Here is a 21611-nt window from a genome sequence, read left to right on the forward strand (position 1 = left end):
CGGAGAGACCAACTAGTTCAAGTCAGGGAGGATTTTCAACTCATTTAGATTTTGCCCATATTGTGATGAAGGTTCCCCAACAAATTAAGGATTCACAAAATTTTCCAGAGCTTTTGCCCGCTTGGGATTCTCTCTCTCCCTCTCCCTCTCAAAATAAATAAATAAAAACTTTAAAAAAAGAAACATTTAAAGAAAATAACTGGTGTGTGAGCTGTGTCCCTCGGGAAGGCGTGCATGTGTGATAGGTGTCGTATGGAGTATGTGTGTATGATGTGATCGTACGTGTGCTTGTGTGTGGTATGCACGTATGTGCATGGTGTGTTGTGTGTGCATGAGTGTGATATATGAGCTACTGTGGGGGGAGGAAGGGGAGGAAGAGGTCCTTTTCTTCAAATTTCAGAGGGCAGCAGGAATAGTAAAAGCAAACAGCCTTCTCCTGCCAACAAAATAGTTAATTAAGTAAATTAACCGGGGCGGATAATAAAGATCTCTCTCGCACACACTGAATTTATACTGGGAAACTACACCAGGAAACATCCTTCCAAGCGTTCCCCTGTTCAGAGAGCGCTGTGATGTGGGAGAAAAAACACCAGATGTGGGGCCAGAACACCTAACCTCTGCGCCCCTGTCTAGCAGCGTGAGGCCTTGAACGCATCACTTTTATTTACTCATAGTAAAAACGATTTAAGACTGCTTGCAATAAAAGTCATCTAAAATGTTTGAGCCTCGGTCTCCTTACCAATTAAGGCTAATAATATTCCTGCCTTTCTTTATAGCTTTGCTGTCAGGAACAATAAGGAGATATTTTGGGTGAAAATACCTCGTTGATTATAAAGCATTTCTCGAATAAGGAGGTGTTATTGTTTATTACGTATCATAGAATCTTAGAATTATGTATTCTATTTGTTTTATAAAATTCATGTCTTTCACAGCCATTTCACCAAGGCATAAAAAAATTGCAAGTGTTAATATCATCAGACAATGTGAAAATGCTCAAGAAACAGAACTGATGGGGGCACCTGGCTGGCTCAGTCGGTTAAGCATCCGACTCTTAATTTTGGCTCAGGTCATGATCTCACAGGTTCGCGGGTTCAAGCCCTGTGTTGGGCTCTGCGTTGATGGCACAGAGCCTTCTTGGGATTCTCTCTCTCCCTCTCTCTGCCCCTCTCCCACTCACACGCACATGCTCTTTCTCTTAAAGTAAGATTAAACATTTTAAAAATCTCAAAAAAGAAAGGAATGGAACTGACCACTTCCCACCCGTCGGAATGGCTAATAACCTAAAAACAGAGAATAACAAGTATTCAGGTATTGGTGAGGAGGTAGGGAAACTGGACCCCTCGTGTATTGCTGCTGGCAAGAGAAAATCGGCGCGGCTGCTATGGAAAATGGGATGACGGTTCTTCACACAATTAAACATAGAATTACCGTGATGGTAATTCTCCACACCCAGCTGCCTACCCAAAAGAATGGAAAGCCAGGTCTCAAGCAGGCATCTGTGCACCCGTATTTCACAGCAGCATTATTCACAACAGCTAACGGTGGAAGCAACTCAAGGACCCAGCCATGGATGAACGGATACACAAACTGAGGCATACATACGGTGGACTACTATGCAAAGTGAAATAAGCCAGTGTCACAAAAAGACAATTCCTGTGTGATTCTACTTATATTTGGTACCCAGAGTCGTCCTATTCATTGAAACAGAAAGTAGAATGGGGGTTGCCAGGGGCTGGGGGGCGGGAAGAGGGAATGAGGTGTTTGTTTCATAGGTATAGAGTTTCAGTTCTGCAAGATGAAGGGAGTTTTATAAAAAAAATTTTTTTTTAACGTTTATTTATTTTTGAGACAGAGAGAGACAGAGCATGAACGGGGGAGGGGCAGAGAGAGAGGGAGACACAGAATCGGAAGCAGGCTCCAGGCTCTGAGCCATCAGCCCAGAGCCCGACGCGGGGCTCGAACTCGCGGACTGCGAGATCGTGACCTGAGCTGAAGTCGGACGCTTAACCGACTGAGCCACCCAGGCGCCCCTTTTTTTTTTTTTTAATTTTTTTTTTTAACGTTTATTTATTTTTGAGACAGAGAGAGACAGAGCATGAACGGGGGAGGGGCAGAGAGAGAGGGAGACACAGAATCGGAAGCAGGCTGAAGGGAGTTTTAGAGATCGGCTGCAAAACAATGCGAATGTACTCAATGCCACTGAACACTTAAAAATGATCTGGGCGGGGGGCGCCTGGGTGGCTCAGTCGGTTGGGCGGCCGACTTCGGCTCAGGTCATGATCTCTCGGTCCGTGAGTTCAAGCCCCGCGTCAGGCTCTGTGCTGACAGCTCAGAGCCTGGAGCCTGTTTCAGATTCTGTGTCTCCCTCTCTCTGACCCTCCCCCGTTCATGCTCTGTCTCTCTGTCTCAAAAATAAAATAAATGTTAAAAAAAAATTAAAAAAAAAAAAAATGGTCTGGGCGGGAGGCGCCTGGGTGGCTCAGTTGCTTAAGCATCCGACTCTTGATACTGGCTCAGATCAGGGTCTCGAAGTCGTGAGATAGAGCCCAAGTCAGGCTCTGTGCTCACAGATCATGGAGCCTGCTTGGGATTTTTCTGTCTCCCTCTCTCTGCTGCTCCCCCACTCGCTCTCGCTCGCTCTCTCTCTCAAATAAATAAACATTGAAGAAAAAAATAACAAAAATAAAAACTAAAAATAAATACATTTTTCCAGAAATAGTACTGAGGACTGTAATTAAATTGCATATAGTTTTGCATTAATGCTAGATTTCCTGCATTAATTGTATTGTTGTTATGGAAGACAGTAGAGTGGCCCGGTTTTGAGGAAGTGTGTGCTGATATATTTAGGTGTGAAGGCTCCTGATGACTGCATACCTCAAATGCTCTAACCACAAAAATGTTATATGTGTGTGTCAGCGTTGATATATCGAGACAAAGGGATAGAATAATTGTCACGGAATATTTTGGGGACAAAATGTTAACAAGTGGTGAAACTAACAAAAAAATTTGTCTTCCTCCCTTAAAAAAAAAGCTTCATCAATTAGCTTTTAAAACTCCTTTTTTAAAGTTTATTTATTCTGTGAGAGAGAGAGAGAGAGAGAGAGAGAGAGAGAGAGAGAGAGAGAGAGAAAGACAGCGGGAGCAGGGGAGGGGCAGAGAGAAAGAGAGACAGAGAATCCTAAGCCTCAGAGGCCAATGCAGGGCTCAAACTCACGTACCATGAGATCATGAGCTGAAACCAAGAGTCAGACACTTCACCAACTGAGCCACCCAGGCGCCCCACCAATTAGCTTTTAGAAAAACAATAAACATTTTAACAAATCAGGAGGGGGGGGTGGTAGGTGGATAGTGGTTAGCATGAAAATCAAATTGCAAAATTGCACATATGCTATGATTATAATTATGCAAAAATTATGTATACATGTAGACAAGTCCTGAAAGGGAAAACAGTCTTACACGGGGAGATAGAAATGATTATAGGTAAGGTTACACTTTCCTTGTGATTTCTGCTTATTTCCGTTTCTTCTGCAAATGGCAAAGTAGAAAAGCATTTACCTTTGCCCCTGGGGTGTTTCTTTCGGCCGTGCTTGCTGTTGCAGATATCCTGGATGTTCTGAACCACGCTGGGGCTCAGCCCGTGCTCCCTCATGATGGCCAGCACCCTCCTATCCATCAGGTTATGGGACCTGAGGCAGTTGGCATAACCGCAAATCCCTCGGGTAAAGTGCTCGCAGATGTGGAGTCTTTCGCATGATGGATGCTGGTCACAAATAACTTTTCGACCCTCTCCCTTATAATTTTTGCATATCTGCAGAGAGAGAAACAAGAGCCTGAGATGATAACACCTTGCCTCATCTGCCACACATTCATGAAGAAAAGCCTAAGTATGCAAAAATGTTGGAAGCAAGCAGGCATACAACAAAGGAGAAAATGCACGCGTCTTCCACAATCTATGATGAGTTGTATTCTACTGATGATTTATTTGGGGTAGAAGAGGCCTGCAAACTAACGAAAAGAAACATGAATTTAATAACCTTTTTGAAGAATCAAAATAAGATGGCCGGCCACAGGTAGGACCAAACAGGACCCAAAGGGAGCCCTCCGTCACAAAGGAACCCCAAAGAGGAAGGCTATCAAGTCTTGTCTGCAGTTAAAAAGACACGTGGATCTGGGGCACCTAGGGGGTTCAGCTGGTTAAGCGTCCGACTCTTGATTTCGGGTCAGGTCATGATCTCAACTGTCCATGACTCTGTGCCCCATGTCGGGCTCTGCGCTGGCAGCTCAGAACTTGCTTGGGATTCTCTCTCTCCCTCTCTCTCTCTGCCCCTCCCCCACTCACGTACACGCTCGCTCTCTTTCTCTCTCTCTCTCAAAAGAAATAAATTAAAAAATCAAAAAGACACGTGAGTCTTACAACTGTTGTCTCTACTAGGTAGAATGTGGCAAAGTTCCTCAAAAGGGCAAGTAAAGAAGGTAATTTTTATATTTCTTTTTTTTTTTTCTTTGAGAGTTAGAAATGAGCTGGGAAGAGATAGAGAGAGGGGGGGAGACACAGATTCTGAAGCAGGCTCCAGGCTCTGAGCTGCCAGCACAGAGCCCCACATGGGGCTTGAATTTGTGAACCAGCAAGATGGCGACCTGGGCCAAAGTTGGGCGCTCAACCGACTGAGCCACCCAGGTGCCCCTATATTTCTATGTAAGTAGAAATATCTGCACATCTAGCTCTGCAGACATGTAGTTCCTACTGAAAAGAGGGCATAAGTGCTTCTTACTGAAATACTGTCATGGGGGCCAGACTATATGATGCAGGACTGCAAGACACGGATTTAAAAGTCCGCAGCCCGGGGCGCCTGGGTGGCGCAGTCGGTTAAGCGTCCGACTTCAGCCAGGTCACGATCTCGCGGTCTGTGAGTTCGAGCCCCGCGTCAGGCTCTGGGCTGATGGCTCGGAGCCTGGAGCCTGTTTCCGATTCTGTGTCTCCCTCTCTCTCTGACCCTCCCCCGTTCATGCTCTGTCTCTGTCTCTGTCTCAAAAATAAATAAATGTTAAAAAAAAAAAAAAATTAAAAAAAAAAAAAAGTCCGCAGCCCTACAACCGGCTAAGTGATTTCACCTGAATTACTTACTCCCCAGCCTGTTTCCTTTGCTGTGAAGGAGGAAAATACTTGCTCTGTCCACCTAACCCAAGATGTTGAGCAGATTAAATAATCAAATATGCAAATGTGCCGTGCAAAATATAAAATGGGCTACAGATGTTTGAATCATTACATAAAGAACCCTAAAGATGAAAACATTTATCAATGGTTCCAAGAGACTGAGCAAACCACCTCATTGGTTGACTGATTTATCTGGGCACAGAGACATGAGATTCAGACTCTAGCCAACAATTTAAGTACACAGACAACTTTGGAGACCTGATTCAAACAGGTATCACTGCTATAGAGCCTATGATCCAGATTCCAGACTCTACACCATCTGTGCTCCAGGTGTGGTCCCTGGATGGGCAGCATTAATTCCACCTGGAAACTTACATGCAAATCCTCAGACACTTCCCCATATCTTCGGTCAGAGTCACCGGAGGTGGGGCCAGCACTCTGGCTTAACAAACCCTCCAGGCAATTCCGACGCTCACTAAAGCTTGAGAACCAGTGTCCTTGAGGCTTGGGCAGAAAAACAATCAGCAACTTCACAAATGCCACTTTGGCTAACAATCCTATGACGGTCCTAATGAGTAAGTTAAGAATGCTCCTGCCTTTATTAGGCCAGAACAAATGACAACATGTCTTCCTTTCATAAGTACATTGTAATTTTACAAGCTTATATATCAGGAAGTCAGGTTTGCCGGATGCTTTCATGTTCTCACAGGTCAAGGCAAAGTGACAAAGTGTGAATATTTTAAGGTTTTTAGGACAGGAGTGTGTCTTGTCCATTGCTGCCTCCAAGATTTAACTCAGTGCCTACCACTTGCAGGAGCGCCTAAATGTTAGCAAAACAGCAAATGAAGCAAGACCCAGGAGGATTAAATGCCTTGTCCGAGATCACACAAGTAGTTGGTGGCAGAGTCAGGACTTTGAGAGACATGGAAGGACCATTGTTGACCAACTATTCCTTGCACTAGCTGAACTCTAGCTGATTCCTTCCTGCTGGACCCCTATGACAATATTCCACCCTACTCACCCACACTAGAACACTCCGGTAGGGACTCTCTTGCCCAACATTTTCGAATACACACTCATGCTACCAAGGCTCTCATCGATTTTCCACTATAGGACCCAGCCCCTCAGACATCTAGTCCGGAAACAGGGCAGTCTCTCCGTCTGCAATCTCAGCCCTGACGAATGGCAAATGGCAATTAACTTCCTTAGCCGTGAGCCTCCCAGCCCACTAATCATGGGTACTAAACTCTTAAAAGGGAAAGGTGTCCGTGCCTCCTTCTCTGGACTGTGTGATAAACGATGACAAAAGCATTCTTCTAGGAGGACTTTCATAGTGCTTTTGTCAATGGGCTCTTCTGGGATCTCTCAGCAACCCCACCTTCTAGTAGGTTCTTAATTGTTGGCCTCCTCCCTAGAGAATGGAAGAGGTGCCACTGCCCTTATTCTCCAAGGACTTGATATAAAAAGTCCTTGGTGACTTTGGGAGAACTGAAGCAGAGATCAGATCTACTGAGAGACCTTCCCAAACCCCCAACTTTAACACGAGACTAAGGGTGGACCATGAGTCAATGCTCTTCTCAAGCATCCTAACAAGCCTTCATTCATTGTTCCATCACATGAAAGGAAAAGGGAGGGATGCCCCTGTTCATCAATGGGACCTTTAATGAGGTTGGTGTATAAGGTACATTCCCCACGCTGGTAGCCTTGGGGGGCTGGGCTGACACGTAGGCCAAAGACCATAGATATCTCAAGACAAGATCTCTAAACCTTGGGCTCCTGGAAACGGAGAGAGAGACAAATCCAAGTATCCGGGTGAAAGAATGCATGTGGCAGGGAGAGAAAATGGGGAATATTTTCCTCCCCTCATCCCGCTCCCCAAACATTTTTATAGAGTGCTTTGCATTCCTATCTTTCTTGAGCTCAGTGGTCAACTCAAAATCACCCCTCTTGTCATAAGCTTTTTCTTCCCTTAGGGAAACACATGAACTTAGAATCCAAAAATGCTTAACCTTCATGGGGCACCTGGGTGGCTCAGTTGTTAAGTGCCTGACTTGGACTCAGGTCATGATGTCAGAGTTTGTGAGTTCGAGCCCCATGTAGGGCTCTATGCTGACAGCTCAGAGCCTGGAGCCTGCTTCGGATTCTGTGTCTCCCTCTCTCTCTCTTCCCCTCCCCTGCACTCGTATTCTCTCTCTCTCAAAAATAAATAAACATTTAAAAAAAAAGTTTAACCTTCCAAAGGACCCTAATAGCTATCTTGTCTTATATAAAAGCACATCTGCATTCCAATCTTGCTTATCTTATCTCCACCCCTTCCATCCACTCTACATGGGTCCTTTCATTATTGTTCTGTGCTTCTCTTCCAGCGTGAGGGGTGAGGGTAACATCTCTGCTCGAGGACTCTTCTCAGGCCAGGTACCATTCATTAAACACCATCCTCCAATTTTCAAGTCAATATTCCTACATGGATGAGACTGCCATTAACTATCTGCCATTGTCCCTCTCTTTCTTCTGGTAACAGAAGCTTCCAAGTTTTAGATGCACACATGGTTACCTATCCAGAAACTACATTTCCCAGCCTTCCTTTCAGCTAAGTGTGACCATGTGATAAGCTCTGGCCAATAAGATGGGAGCAGATGTGCTGTATACAATGTCCAGGTCTTCTAAAAAGGAAACTGACTTCCACTTATTTCCTCTTTACATCCCTGCTGGTAGGAAAATGGTAACAATAAGAACAGCCTCACTGTACCTGGAGATGGAAGCCACGTGTTGAAAGAAAAGAGAGGTTTACCTACCGGCCCGAGTCGCTAAATGACATTGTGGAATCCAGCTGCCCGACCCCTCCACTGGCTACCTGCCTACCTACATCTAGGCAAGACGAAAAATCAGCAAACTTTTTCTGTAAAGGACCGGATGGGAAATGTTTTAGGCTTTGCAAGCCATTTGGTCTCTGTTGCAACTACTCAGCTTACTATTGCGTTAAGAAAGCAGGAATGGACAATATGCAAATGAATGAGTGTGGCTATTTCCAATAAAACTTTATTTATAAAACCAGGTAGCAGGCCATATTTACCCCATGGGCCATAGTTTGATAACCTTGGATCTAGACTATCAAGTGAGAGAGAAATAAAATTACATTTTATTTGTAGGGCGCCTGGGTGGCTCGTTCTGTTGAGTGTCCTACATTTGATTTTGGCTCAGGTCATGATCTCACAGTTCTTGCATTCGAGTCCTGCATCAGGCTCTGTGCTGACAGCTCGGAACCTGCTTGGGATTCTCTCTCTCCCTTTCTCTCCGCCCCTCCCCTGCTCTCTCTCTAAATAAATAAGTTTCAAAAATTCTATTTTATCTGGATCAGTACATTTTGAGGTCTCTGGTACAGAAGTGCTGCCTGTACCCTCAACCAATATACCCTGTCATCTTCCAAAACCTCGATTCAAAGCCCGCCTCCTTCCAGGAAGCTATCTAGATGTAAAGCGTCAACTATTCTTACTACCGCATCTTCAGATCACTTCGCATAGGAAGGAAATTTCTGGAATCTTTGGGTCACTCAGCAATAGCCGCCTGTTGACTGCCATCTGTAGAGCCTGGTGGGAACTTTGAGTCATTGTGTTTCAACACATCCATGACACAACACTGCCAATATTCTCTCTGCTGCTGAAACGAAGGAATCATAACTCACCTCCGGCATAAAAAAGGGGTCACTTTGGACGAGGAGCACTGCTAATTCCTCTTTGTTCAGTCCAGAGAGCTCATGATTTTTCAGGACCTTGAAGTTCTCTTCCGAGAGAACCTCGTGAGAATATTTGCACAGATTCCTGAAAGAAAACAATAATTGTTAGTGTCTCCCCTTCACAGAAGTTAAGAAAAACAGATCATCCAGGGAACTTTCAGTTATCAATGTCCACATCCCTTGGTTACTAATCCTGCCTAAAGAATACACTTTAAAAATATAAATGGATGGGGCACCTGGGTGGCTCCATCAGTTAAGCTTCAGACTCTTGATTTCGTCTCTCTCTGCCTCTCTCCCAAAAATAAATAAATAAACTTTTAAAAAAAGTCAACAGGAAAAAAGGTTCCATTTCTCAAATATTTTAATGGTACACAATTATTCATCGCTTTACTTCTCATGTCTTATATACCGATGCATACCTTTGTGATTTGTGTGACTGCAAAGTAATGGAAGAAGCTCTTAGCTGTAGGTGTCAAACGACTCTACAGAAGAAGAGGCAGAAATCCCCTTCACTCTAAGGCACTGATGATCTACGTCCACACCGCCCAAGAGAACACATTCATGATGATGGAACTGTTCTAGAACCTGAGCTTTCCAAATACGGCCACTGAGAACTTGAAACATAGCTAGTGAGACTCAGGAACTAAATTTTCTATTTTACTTTATTTTAATTAATTTAAATTTGAACAGCCACACGTGACTAGTGGCTACCATATGGATGGCAGAGACTTAGGTCGCCGGTGTTAGAAGTGCAGCGGGAGAATCAGCGTCACCATCGCCTGGGAGCCTGTCAGAAATTCAGAATTTCTGGCCCCGCCCCAGTTATAATGAATCAAAATCTGCCTTTCAACGGCGTCCCCAAACGACTTAATGACATTAAAGCCCAAGAAGCACTGATCTAGAGCATTGAAAAACCCTGACAGCAATGTTGTTTTCATTAGACAAACATAATTTGACAGTTATCAAGTGTCCACATAACAAACTCATTCCACTTTTAACTTAAATACACTACCAGTAACTGTTGCCAAAGCCCTCAGATTTATGGTATTGATAGTTACTAATATGACGGGAGGTTAATATTTTCTAGTTGGCACAACCATTATCAAATTGTCAGGCGGTTAGGTAATGGCCAGGTTTTCACTATAAAAACAGCTACCTGGCTACAATTACCTTTGTACAAATAACCTTCCATCTTCTACGTTATTTTCCTGGGATTTACTCCTTTGGGAGTATTGCCTCAAAAGACACAATAATTTTCTTGGCAGCTTGTGTTTCCTTTTGATCTACTGCTCTCCAGGAAACCTACCAGCAATCTGTGGCTTTGTCTATTTCCCTGCAAGCACATTAACAAGGAGTTTTATCACTTTTGCTACTTCAGTAGGCATGAAATAGACTTAGGCTTTTAATTTGCACTTTATTAACAAGGCTGAATATTCCCAAATGTTGTCTTGATGCTTATATTTCCTTACTTACTCCTTTCTTTCCTTCCTCCCTGTCTGTTCATCTCCTTTAACTGTTTACCTAGTGGAGAATGGTTACTGACCTACAGATTTATAATGGATCGTTGTATTTTTAAAAATTAATCTTTATCAGCCTTGTTTATTTCAAATAGCTTTGCATTTTTTCCCTTTTTACCAAGAACTTTAAGGTGGTTGTTGCTGAATTGTTTTATGATCAGACCCTTCCAACCTGCCTTTCACAATTTTAATACTTGACTCTTGATTTTAGCTCAGGTCATGAGCTCATGGTTTGTGGGTTCAAGCCCCATATTGGGCTCCTCACTTAGCAAGGAATGTGCTCGGGATTCTCTCTCTCCCTCTCTCTCTGCCCTTACCCTGCTCTCTCTGCCTCTCAAAAATAAATAAACTTAAAAAAATCTTAAAGAATAAAAGTCCAGGGTGAGTAGAGCATGCGACTCTTAATCTCAGGGTTGTGAGTATGAATGAGCCCCACATTGGGTGTAGAGATCACTTTAAAAAGTCACTTATTCAAATGCTGCTGTCTGTGTGTAAGGCATTTCTGAAACTCTCTCGAACTGCCTTCAGATCTAGCTATGGAACCTCCTAAAAAAAAAAGAAAAAAAAAATCACAGAAATCACGGCATCAACGATTTGTGTCTGCTACCATCTGAGCTCTTAAAACCCAACCAGCCCTCCCACGCACTTTGCTTCTTCGAGAAGTCCAGCGCAGCTCGTCAGGCTCTGGTGACAGTCTCTATCCTAGCCATTTTCTCAGGCAGGCCCTTCTAGGTCTCTGGCGCCTCTTGATAAAGCTGACATCGGCTCTCTCAGCTTGTTTGGGGGCTCTATGGTTTCAGATAACTTCTCCCAGCCCTCAGCACCTGGGCTAAGGCCAGCCTAAGCCCTCAGCAACTGGGCTGAGACTTCACCTTATCACTGCTCCCACCCCCATGGGAGGGGGGGAATCTGAACGGAATCTGTGGCTGGGAGGGCCCAGCCTCCAGCCCAGGCCGAAAGCCCCACCATTACCAGATGAATGTGAGACTCATTAAGTATAAGGCTTCTCATTCTACAGGCCATTCTCATTAACGACCCTCGTGGGAGGGAGCTGAAAATGACCTCGGTTGAAACAAACACCCCACAGCTAGAAGGTTCCGCTGGTCTGTCTCAGAGATACCTGACAACTGTTACTTGAAAGGAATTTAGAATCTTCACTTTCCTCTCAGCTCCAACCCAGATAGCCTGCACACCGTGCCAAGACTATGTCCCCCTTTGTATGGCTAAATAAGGGTCATGGTAGAGGACAGAGCTCCGAGAGGCAGCCTTGGTCTAACCTGTCCTAGCTGAGGAGGAGTGGGGCACTTCCAAGGTCCCCAAAGTCAACAGTTCCTCTAAATAACTCAAGACCACCAGGCAGCCCAATGAGTCTGCCTGAAACCCGGAGTCAGTAGGCTTTTTCGAGCTCACCCACGACACTCCTGCCTGAAGAGCCCCAGCTGCCCGGGGCCGGGTCCTGGCTGGGGCCTGAAGGAAGGCTCAGTTTCACTCCTCATTTCTCTCTACCCTCAGGCAAACTGCTCATTCCTCCAGACTCATGACACTCACCTGCCACCCAGCTTCAGTCTGCAACATCTACGTCCAGCCTCTCTGACCTGCAGGCTCCTCCATGGGAGGCCCTACTCCATTTCCCCACATTCCCTAGATGTCTCCCAACTCCTCAGGGGCTTTCTCTTTGCCCTAATTTCAGCCTGTTGGGTCAGCCTCAGGGGTGGGGCGGTTCAAGCTCACCTGTTTGGGAGTTAAGCCCAAGAGTACAAAACCCAAGGTTTATTGCACGTTTACTGAGGGACGGCAACTCTGCCTCTGTTATTTAATATAGTCACCGCAATAATCCTATGAGGTAGTGGTTTACTTTTTACTTTGGGAGACTGAGGCTGGATAAAATGGGAAATCAAAGGTAACTCCAAAAAAGGAACCCCAATCTAAAAAAACAAACAAACAAACAAAAAACCTAATCTGGTAAAAACAAAAACAGATTGAAACTTTTACAAACCCAAAAGGGGAAAAAAAAAAAAAGAAAGAAAGGAAAGGAAAGGAAAGTCATTCTGGCTTATTTAAACTGCTATTCCCCACTATTAAATGGAAAATCAAGAGTGGAGTAGAAGGAGAGAGAATGCACAGAAATCACATTAAGGACATTGCATGTAGGAAGGACACAAGAAACGATAGAAACTATTTCTTACAACTTGCATTGAGGAGACAATTTCAGCCAAACCGGTTGCATTTAGAGCCGGATGGAGGTCATGTTTTAGGTTTCAAGTGGCAGAACCTTCCTTCCCACTTTGTGCTGACCACTCTGCCCCAGCTCCAGGGCCATAATGTTGACCAGGAGGCTTAAGTGGGGAAAAAGAGTGAAAATCTGCCATGGCTTCCTCGGGTTCTCTAAGCCAGTGGTTCTCAAAGTGAGGTCCCTCGACCAGCGTCACTGGAAGGTTGTCAGAAATGCAAATTCTCAGGTCCCATCCCAGACCTACTGGTTGAGTCTCAAACTCTTAGCGCTGGTCAGTCATCTAGATGGTTTGTTAGAGGGGGAGCCTGGGTGGCTCAGTCGGTTAAGCGTCAGACTTCAGCTCAGGTCATGATCTCGTGGTTCGCAAGTTCAAGCCCCACGTCGGGCTCTGTACTGACAGCTGGGAGCTTTGGAGCCTACTTCAGATTCTCTGTCTCCTTCTCTCTCTGCCCCTCCCTCGCTTACATTCCCTCTCTCTTTCTCTCTCTCAAAAATAAGTAAGTAAACATTAAAAAAAATTTTTTAGAAGGTTTGTTAGAACACAGGTTGCTGGGCCCCACCCCAAGGTTGTGCTCCATAGGTCTGCGCATGTCTAACAAGTGCCCAGGTACTAAAGCCGCTTGCTGCTGCTGGCTGGCTGGGGACACTTGCCAGTAGAGGCTCCAGCTACCTTCTACAAAGGACAGGGGGGCCTGCAGAAGGCGGGGGCACGGCCTCAGAGAGTCCCCACCTCCCAGCACAGAGACGAGCTCTCCCGCAAACCATTATGAAGTGCTCAGAGGGAAAGCAAGTGTTGGCACAATTCTGCCTGTACTTGGAGCAGATAAACTTCAAACAGCGTGAGTTGGGGTGGGAGATGATAACTTTTTGTAAAAAGGGCAAAGATGGCCTTGAAAGAGGCAGAATGGTCTCCGCTTCAGGGATCTCGGGCCAAAGCCTACAAACAAATGACCTTTTTTCACTTTTCCCTTCCAGCCGCAGAACAAAATGTTATTTTAACCCTGGCAATAAATCCTCCCCCGCACCTCAGATGAGGTCTGGGCGGCGGAGTGCCTCTCATCCCTGGCTACGCACAATCATCAACCAGGGAGTGTTCAGAAATACCTAAGCCAAACCCTCAGAGCCTGATTTAATTTGACAAGGGGTGGCAGGTGATGGTACTGTGCAGTCACAACTGAGAATTGTTAGTCGGACTAGTCAGATCAGAATCTAAGGGAGGTTCCTGAATTAGACGGTCACCTCCAAGCTCTGACGCTTAGCGAGCTGGTAAACACAGAGCCGGCCCTGGACTCAACAACCAAACCAACGGGAAAAACATACCAACCTAAGGGAGTCTTGTTTTTTGACAGTGATGTGTCTCCAAATACCCCTTCCCTTCTCCCACTAGCCCCCTCAGCTCCCCAACACCTTGTGGGGAGGGGCTGATAAAAAACAAAGATATAGTTGATTTGCACAGAAAACAGGAAATAGCTCATCGTGATGTAAACCAGGTGAAAAAGGAACCAGGATGTGTGAAAGATAAAATCTAGAGAACGCTGATTTAAGAAGAAAATGTCACCCACCCATAAAAGCCCTAATGAAGTACTATTTCAAAGCCATGAGACTCCTGTTCGCTCTGTTTGTACAGCTGATGTTCAAGGTTAAGTTGCCATGTGACTAGAGGTAGGGATGGCTCAGTGAATCTGGAAGCCCTAGTAAGATGGCGGGGGAGAATCAGAGCAGACGAATAGAAAGCGCAGGAACAGGATAAGGGACGGTGTGGGGGAAGAGAAAGCATGGAGCTGAAGACAAGAACCGGCCTTAACCACAACTGTACTACCCGGAACACACAAGGTGCAAAGAAGAGAAGGTCAACTGACTGCTGCCACAGGGTGAGCTCAAGGGGTACCAGCTGCAGGCCTCGGCCTGGGGACAGGAATGCACCTGGTTGGCTGCAAGACTCTGGGCAGCGGAGGGTGATAGGAGGATGGGGGCCCACAGAGGATGGGAGGGGTTGGGGAGGGTGCTGAGGATCTGGGTGTAGTCTATTGTACCAAGGGTGAGGCACCCCCAAATCGTCTCTGTTATTGCAGACAATGCCCCAGACTCCAGCACCCTTAGCACTGCCTATTAGAATCACCTAGTGACTTCTAATAAATGCCAGTGCCCAAGCCATACTCCATACCAATTAAATCAGGATGTGCAGGGGTAGGAGCAGGGCATCTGTATTTTTTTTTTTTTTTTTGAGACAGAGGGCGCAAGTGAGCGAGGGGCAGAGAGGGAGAAAGGGAGGGAGAGAAGGAGGGGGAGGGAGAGAGAGAGAGAGAGAGAGAGGCAGGGCTCACCTGAAGTGGGACACGAGCTCACGGAACAGTGAGATCATGACCTGAGCCGAAGTCAGATGCTTCACGACTCAGCCACCCAGGCGCCCTGGGCATCAGTATTTTTTTTAAAGATTCCTCAAGTGATTCCAATGTACTGCAAAGGTTGGGACCCGTCACCCTAAGTCCACATCAGGGCTGAGAAAAAGCATAGGAAGGGTAAAGCGTTGAGAGGTGGTGGTGGTGTCACCAGAATGTTCACAATTAGAGAAAGTGACCCACAAGACTCCTCTCCTCACACATACCCCTTCTCCTTCCCCTGCCATACTTCCCAACATAAATCCCTTTGGAAATTAAGAGGAATGTTAAACTAGAGGGAAAAAGTAATACACTATTTAACGGTGGTTTGAGGGTTCCTTTCGCGAGAGAGGAAGGGGCAGAAGCCTCTAGAATAGCCTACTCTTTGCCACACAAAGCATGTGCTCCATAAATATATGCTGATGGAGGGGGCAAGAATGCCCCAGGCTTCCTGTAGGTCTTGTGTGGTTCTATCACAGAAAAGTAACAGATGGGTCGCCCTAACCCCGAAGAAAAGCAATACTTTTTTCAACTTGTGTTCAGCCTGCGCTAAAGAATCCATCTCATTTCTCTTTTATGCCCTCAAATGCCGAAGCCACATGAAACCTCGTTTTTGCAATCTACCAGGAAGCAGATCGGTGCTGTTTCTGAAACTGTGATTCACGGACCCCTGCAAAACAATCCGTAGGATGTTGGGGAAGATGCAGATCCCCGGGCCCAGCCCACCCCTCTGAACCAGAATGTCTGATGTGTGACAGGGAAATCTGCATTTTCGTAAGCCCTCCCCAAGTGATTCAGATATATATCAAAGTCTGAGAAGTACTGCTCCAAAGCTGGGTACCTACTATCCACCAGGGGCTACCCAAGGCTGATAAACTCAGGGTACAGGAAAAAAATGTTACAACTCTTTACATGTATTTCTTACCTAAAAAAGTAAAAAAAAATATTGCCTGGGCTATAAGATGTGGAGGAGTAGGGGAAGATGGACCAGTTAACTCAGAAGGTGCACAAGATAGCCTTAGGCCTAATAGAAATTTTCTACACCTTGATCGTGGCGAGGGTTACACGGGGATATATCCGTTTATCAAGACTCTGCACCCTGGATACTTTTTTTTTTAATGTTTTTATTTATTTTGGGGAGAGAGAGACAGAGCATGAGCAGGGGAGGGACAGAGAGAGACAGAGAGAGAGAGACAGAGAGACTGGGAGACACAGAATCCGAAGCAGGTTCCAGGCTCCAAGCTGTCAGCACAGAGCCCAACGCGGGGTTCGTGAAACTCAAACTCACCAACCGTGAGATCATGACCTGAGCCGGAAGTCGGACGCTCAACCGACTGAGCCACCCGGGCGCCGCGCAACCTGGATACTTTAAATGGGTGCATTTTACTGTATGTGAATCACACCTCAATAAAGTTGATTTTAAAGTTCTTTTAAAAGATAAAAAAGTGAGGGGCACATGGGTGGCTCGGCCGGTTAAGTGTCCGATTCTTGATTTCCGCTCAGGTCATGATCTCCTATTTTGTGAGATCAAGCCTCGCACCGGACTCCGTGCTGACAGGGCAGGGCCTCTTGGGATTCTCTCTCTCACTCTCTCTGCCCCGCCCACCCCCCCCAAAAAATATTTTTTTAAAAAGATAAAAAAGTGAGTAAATATTTAATATACAAACTACGAAGTTACACGTTAGTTATGTGATTTTTTAAGTAAACATATTTATAATAGGAGTCCATGCTCAAAATGTTCTCTATTGACAGGAGTCAGGAATCAAAATGTTTGGAGGGGCGCCTGGGTGGCTCAGTCGGTTGGGCGGCCGACTTCGGCTCAGGTCACGATCTCGCAGTCCGTGAGTTCGAGCCCCGCGTCAGGCTCTGGGCTGATGGCTCGGAGCCTGGAGCCTGCTTCCGATTCTGTGTCTCCCTCTCTCTCTGCCCCTCCCCCGTTCATGCTCTGTCTCTCTCTGTCTCAAAAATAAATACAACGTTAAAAAAAAAAAATTAAAAAAAAAAATGTTTGGAAATTACTCCCCTAGGTGACTTGTTAACCTGATGCTCAGAGTTGGTCTGAAATGGATGAACATCTTTCTGAAGTGTGGCAGAGCCCAAAAGACAGTGAAACGGGTCTCCATTCTCTCCTCGAAACCTGAGTCCAGCTCCTCTGTTCCCGCTTGTTTGAAATGATTTCTCCCTGGGCCTGAAATCCTAGGTCCTTCTGGATTCCTTCACTCCTTTTCCACCCCCACCTGGAGCCTTGCCAATTGCAGAGTAGCCTTTAGGTAGAGATCAGAGATACCCGTTTGGAGGTAAATATGGTCAGGACCAGTAAGCAAATGAGAACCCTTTTATGGGAGGAAAACAAATCTGTATTTAGTTTCACCATTTAATGCTGCTATCTCTATACTATGTAAAAAGTAGAAAATCTATTGTTATCAGATGCTTCTCTGTCACTTATTCAACATTTTACCAAGATTCATAGGGCCGCCTATAATGTCGTTATGTTTCTTAGCTGAATTTCTGCAGAAAGCTGCAGAAATCGAAAGTCAGATTCGGCCAAATGAAAATAAACATGAAACAAATGTGAAAAGAGGATACAAATTCCCAAATGATTCCTACGGGCCCCACACCCCTCTGGGCCCTGATGTCACAGAAAACAGCAGTCTCTATGGCCATCAGCCTAACCGCGAGACTCCACGGACTGAGGACAACTGGTAACAGAAGGAACTTCCAGAAAGACTCCTCGGTAAATACGCCACACATATGACAGGTAACATGCAAAAGTAAAAGGCAAACCTTTGAAACAAACATTGTGCTAAGTGAAAGAAGCCAGACACAGTGGGACAAATACCGTAAGATTCCATTTGTAAGAAATATCCAGAACAGGCAAATCCACAGAGACAGATTAGAGGTTGCCGGGGGCCGGGGAGAGGGGAAGACAGGGTGACTACAGATGGGTATAGGGTTCCTGTTTGGGGTGAGGAAAATGTTCTGGAACTAGATAGCCGTAATGGGTGTACAACATCATGAATGTACTTATTGCCATTGAACTGTACGCTTTTTTTCCCCCAGTTTGAAGGTCATTCTTTTTTTTTATTTTAATTCCAGCATAGTTAATACACAGCGTTATATTCGTTTCAGGTGGATGTTATAGCGGTTCAGCGATTCTAACATTACTCAGTGCTCATCAAGGTAAGTGTGAACTGTAACACTTGAAAATGGTAAAAAAAATAAAGACCATTACAAGCAAAAAATAAGACCAATAAAATGCAAAAGAAAAATGAAAGATGGAAATAAGAAGCAACTGCTAAGAATTAGGCGCCAAGGAAGGGAAACGTAAATTTGAGCATTAGGTCTTAGAGCGGCTGGAGACCCAGAAATATGTAATGAGTTAAAACCACGATGAGGTAAGTTTTCACATTACTTGTATTGGCACAAATTTTAAAAGGCTGACGACGTCTCCTCCAGCCAGGCTTGCAGGTTTTGGAAGGCCATAGCCTGCTGCCGCCTCCTTTGCCTGGCAAAGCAATAAAAGCTATTGTACCTCTTTATCTGTTCCCCGCCCCGCAAAAAAAGGCTGATGATTGTCAAACGGCGAGGATATGAAGCAAGGGAATGCTCATGTTCTCCCAGTGGTAGTAAAACCTTGTATACACACTCGGAAGACAAGTTGGTACCATCTCATAGAACTAAAGATAAACGTGGAAGTTCTACTACTAGACATCTAGGGAACTCTTGGTACACACGGAGAGACATCCCATAAAATTCAACGCATCAGGGTTTGTAACAGCAAAAAAATCAAAGACAATCTATATTTTGATAATAGGAAAACATTGACATATAAAGTACACACATTTCCTACAAAAGAAAGCTCTGCATTTGAAAGAACTCAAGCAGGGGACTCGGGGCAAAATGGAGGTCCATGCAGCAAGTGCCCAAATGTTGAAAAGTAAACAATCAAGCTCCGAAGTGGTTCAATAAAATACGTTCCGTCTTCCTGTCTCAATAACATACTTTCATAATGAGCTGGAAAGCCAAGTTCGAAGGGAGAATTCTCAGACTCCACCAAGTTCTCTGGTGGATATAGAAGGATATAGAAGAATGGATATAGAAGGGATATATAGGATATAGATAGAATAGGATAGAGGAGGATGAAGACAGTCGGCCCTGGCTTGCGACTCTGGCCTACCACTTCTCTCTTCTCACCCCCGGCTGTGTCCCACACTGCTGGAGCCATCATCGGAGGCAACAGACATGCCAGCCGCATGTAGGAAGACCTGGGGAAGAAGCCATCCAGGCTGTGGCTGTGGGTTCGGGAATTCCAGGGTCCCAGAAACCCAGAGCATGGTCTAGAATGAAAGTGGGGACTAGAGGTTCTAGATGGCCTCATGGACTCCTCAAAGAGTGAGCAGGGACACAACTAAAAGAGGGCCAGAACTAGGGTTGTAAAGCAGAGGCCCCAGGGCAGAAGTCCATCTTGTCCAGGTCTCCAGACGGTACAGAAACATAAACAGGGCTCTGCACATTAGGGGTGAGTCTCAGAATCATCATGTTGTGCACACAAAAGCAAATTAAATCCAGTATTTGCACACCTAGTATTGATATCATTTATAGGCTTGAAACCAGGCAAAACGATACGAAATATTGCTTAGAAAGACACACTAGAGGCGCCTGGGTGGCTCAGTCGGCTGAGTATCCGACTCTTCCATTTCAGCTCTGGTCATCATCTCATGGTTGTGGGATCGAGCCCCACATTGGGCTCCACGCCCCTCTCCCCTACTCGCTCTCACTCTCTCTCTCTAAAATAAGTTTTTAATTCAAAAAAAGAAATGCACACATATATTTAAAAAACAGTAAATGTATGGAAAAAATAAAAATCAAACGCAGACCTGTATCAGTATGATTGCAAATTGGTACAGCCACTACAGAAAGTACAGAGACTCCTCAAAAAGCTAAAAATTGAACTACCTCTTCTCGATATATATATCCCCCCAAAAATGAAATCAGTATCTCAAAGAGATACCGGCACTACCATGTTCAGTGTAGCATTATTCACAGTAGCCAAGATACGGAAACAACTTAAATGTCCATCAACCGATGAATGGATAAAGAAAATATGGCACACGGATGCGGACACAGATATACAGATATGCCAAGGAATATGCATGATTCAAAAGAAGGAAATCCCACATGGATAAACCTAAAAGACAGTATGCTAAGTGAAATAAGCCAAACACAAATAACTGTATGATCTCTTATACGTAGAATCTAAAAAGTCACACCCACACAAGGTCAAATGGTGGTTGCCAGGGACTGGAGTGGGGAGTGGGGTTGGTAAGGGGATCCGGTCAAAGGATACAAATTTTCAGTTATAAGATGAACAAATTCTGGAGCTCTAAGGGACACCATGGTGCCTGTAGATAACAAGAATGTATTCTCAAAATTTGCTAAGAAAGTTGATCAGAAGTGTTTTCATCATTAAAAAAAAAAAGAGGGAAAATTGATGAGGAGATAGATAGCTTAATTAGCTTGACTGAGGGGAATTATTTCATAATGTATACATATATCAAAATATCACATGGTGGGGTGCCTAGCTAGCTCAGACTCGATCTTGGGGTCAGGAGTTCAAGCCTCACTTGGGTATACAAATTACTTAAAAAAAAACAAAAACAAAAACAAAATACCACATTGTAATATCTTAAATATAAACAATGTTTATTAGTCCATGCTACCTCCATAAAGCTGAGGAGGAAAAAAGAACAGTTTATTTATCTCTAGTTATCACGTATAAGATGGGGGAGATGATCAAGAAAGAGAATTCGGGGGGAGGGATAACAGCAGTATTGTATTTCTGAAGTTGATTCATGGGTACACAGGTAACTCATTGTATGCTTTATATATTTTCATAAGACTCAAATACCACATAATAAAAACTTCAGAGAGAAAATTACTTTAAAAGTAAACAACTTATGCCCTTTTAATTGGCATAAATGTAAAAAGTCTGATAATACGAAGTGCCAGCTGGCCATAAGATGGGGACACTGGGACTCTCAAACATGAAAATATTTGTCAGAATCTAGAAAAGTTGAAACTGCAACCATTCAGCACTCAACACAGCAATTCCACTTCGTAATGACCCACTCTGGAAAAGCACCAGAGACATGTATATTCTTGACAGCATGGTTTGTTACAGCAAAAAAAAAAATTGGAAATATCCCAGATGCCCATTATTGGAGCAGTAGGCACTGAACTGTGCTATAAATCATATGAAATACTATACAGCTGTTAAAATGAATAAATTGGATCCTTATGTATCAACATGAATAGATCCCCAAAAAAGTAACACAGAGTAAAAATTCTAAATACATAAAACATGGGGCGCTGGGCTAACTCAGTCAACCTATCTTGGAGTTGTAAGTTCGAGTCCCATGTTGGGTATAGAGATTACTTAAAAATAAAATCTTTAGGGGCACCTGGGTAGCTCAGTTGGTTAAGTGTCTGACTTCAGCTCAGGTCATGATCTCATGGCCCGTGAGTTGGAGCCCCCATCAGGCTTTGTGCTGACAGCCCAGAGCCTGGAGCCTGCTTCAAATTCTTGTGTCTCCCT

The 21611-nt window shown here is 44.7% G+C and overlaps 1 protein-coding gene across 5 annotated transcripts in view; it reads right to left on the minus strand.

The window, feature by feature from the left end:
- Positions 1-21611, minus strand: part of ZC3HAV1 (zinc finger CCCH-type containing, antiviral 1) — a 62469-nt gene that overhangs the window by 36079 nt on the left and 4779 nt on the right. For 2 of the 5 annotated variants that reach the window (XM_042973294.1, XM_042973299.1), the window contains exons 2-3: positions 8838-8973; positions 3556-3808 (exon numbers count right to left, since the gene is read on the minus strand). In XM_042973294.1, the coding sequence (XP_042829228.1) occupies positions 3556-3808; positions 8838-8973 (389 nt within the window). Of the gene's footprint in view, positions 1-3555; positions 3809-8837; positions 8974-9307; positions 9496-11051; positions 11310-11377; positions 11821-21611 lie in introns of those variants that run through there. The other 3 variants (XM_042973300.1, XM_042973301.1, XM_007082651.3) reach the window with 3 other exon arrangements.

The sequence above is a fragment of the Panthera tigris genome, chromosome A2 (assembly GCF_018350195.1).
Source record: "Panthera tigris isolate Pti1 chromosome A2, P.tigris_Pti1_mat1.1, whole genome shotgun sequence".
Taxonomy (NCBI): Eukaryota; Metazoa; Chordata; class Mammalia; order Carnivora; family Felidae; genus Panthera; species Panthera tigris.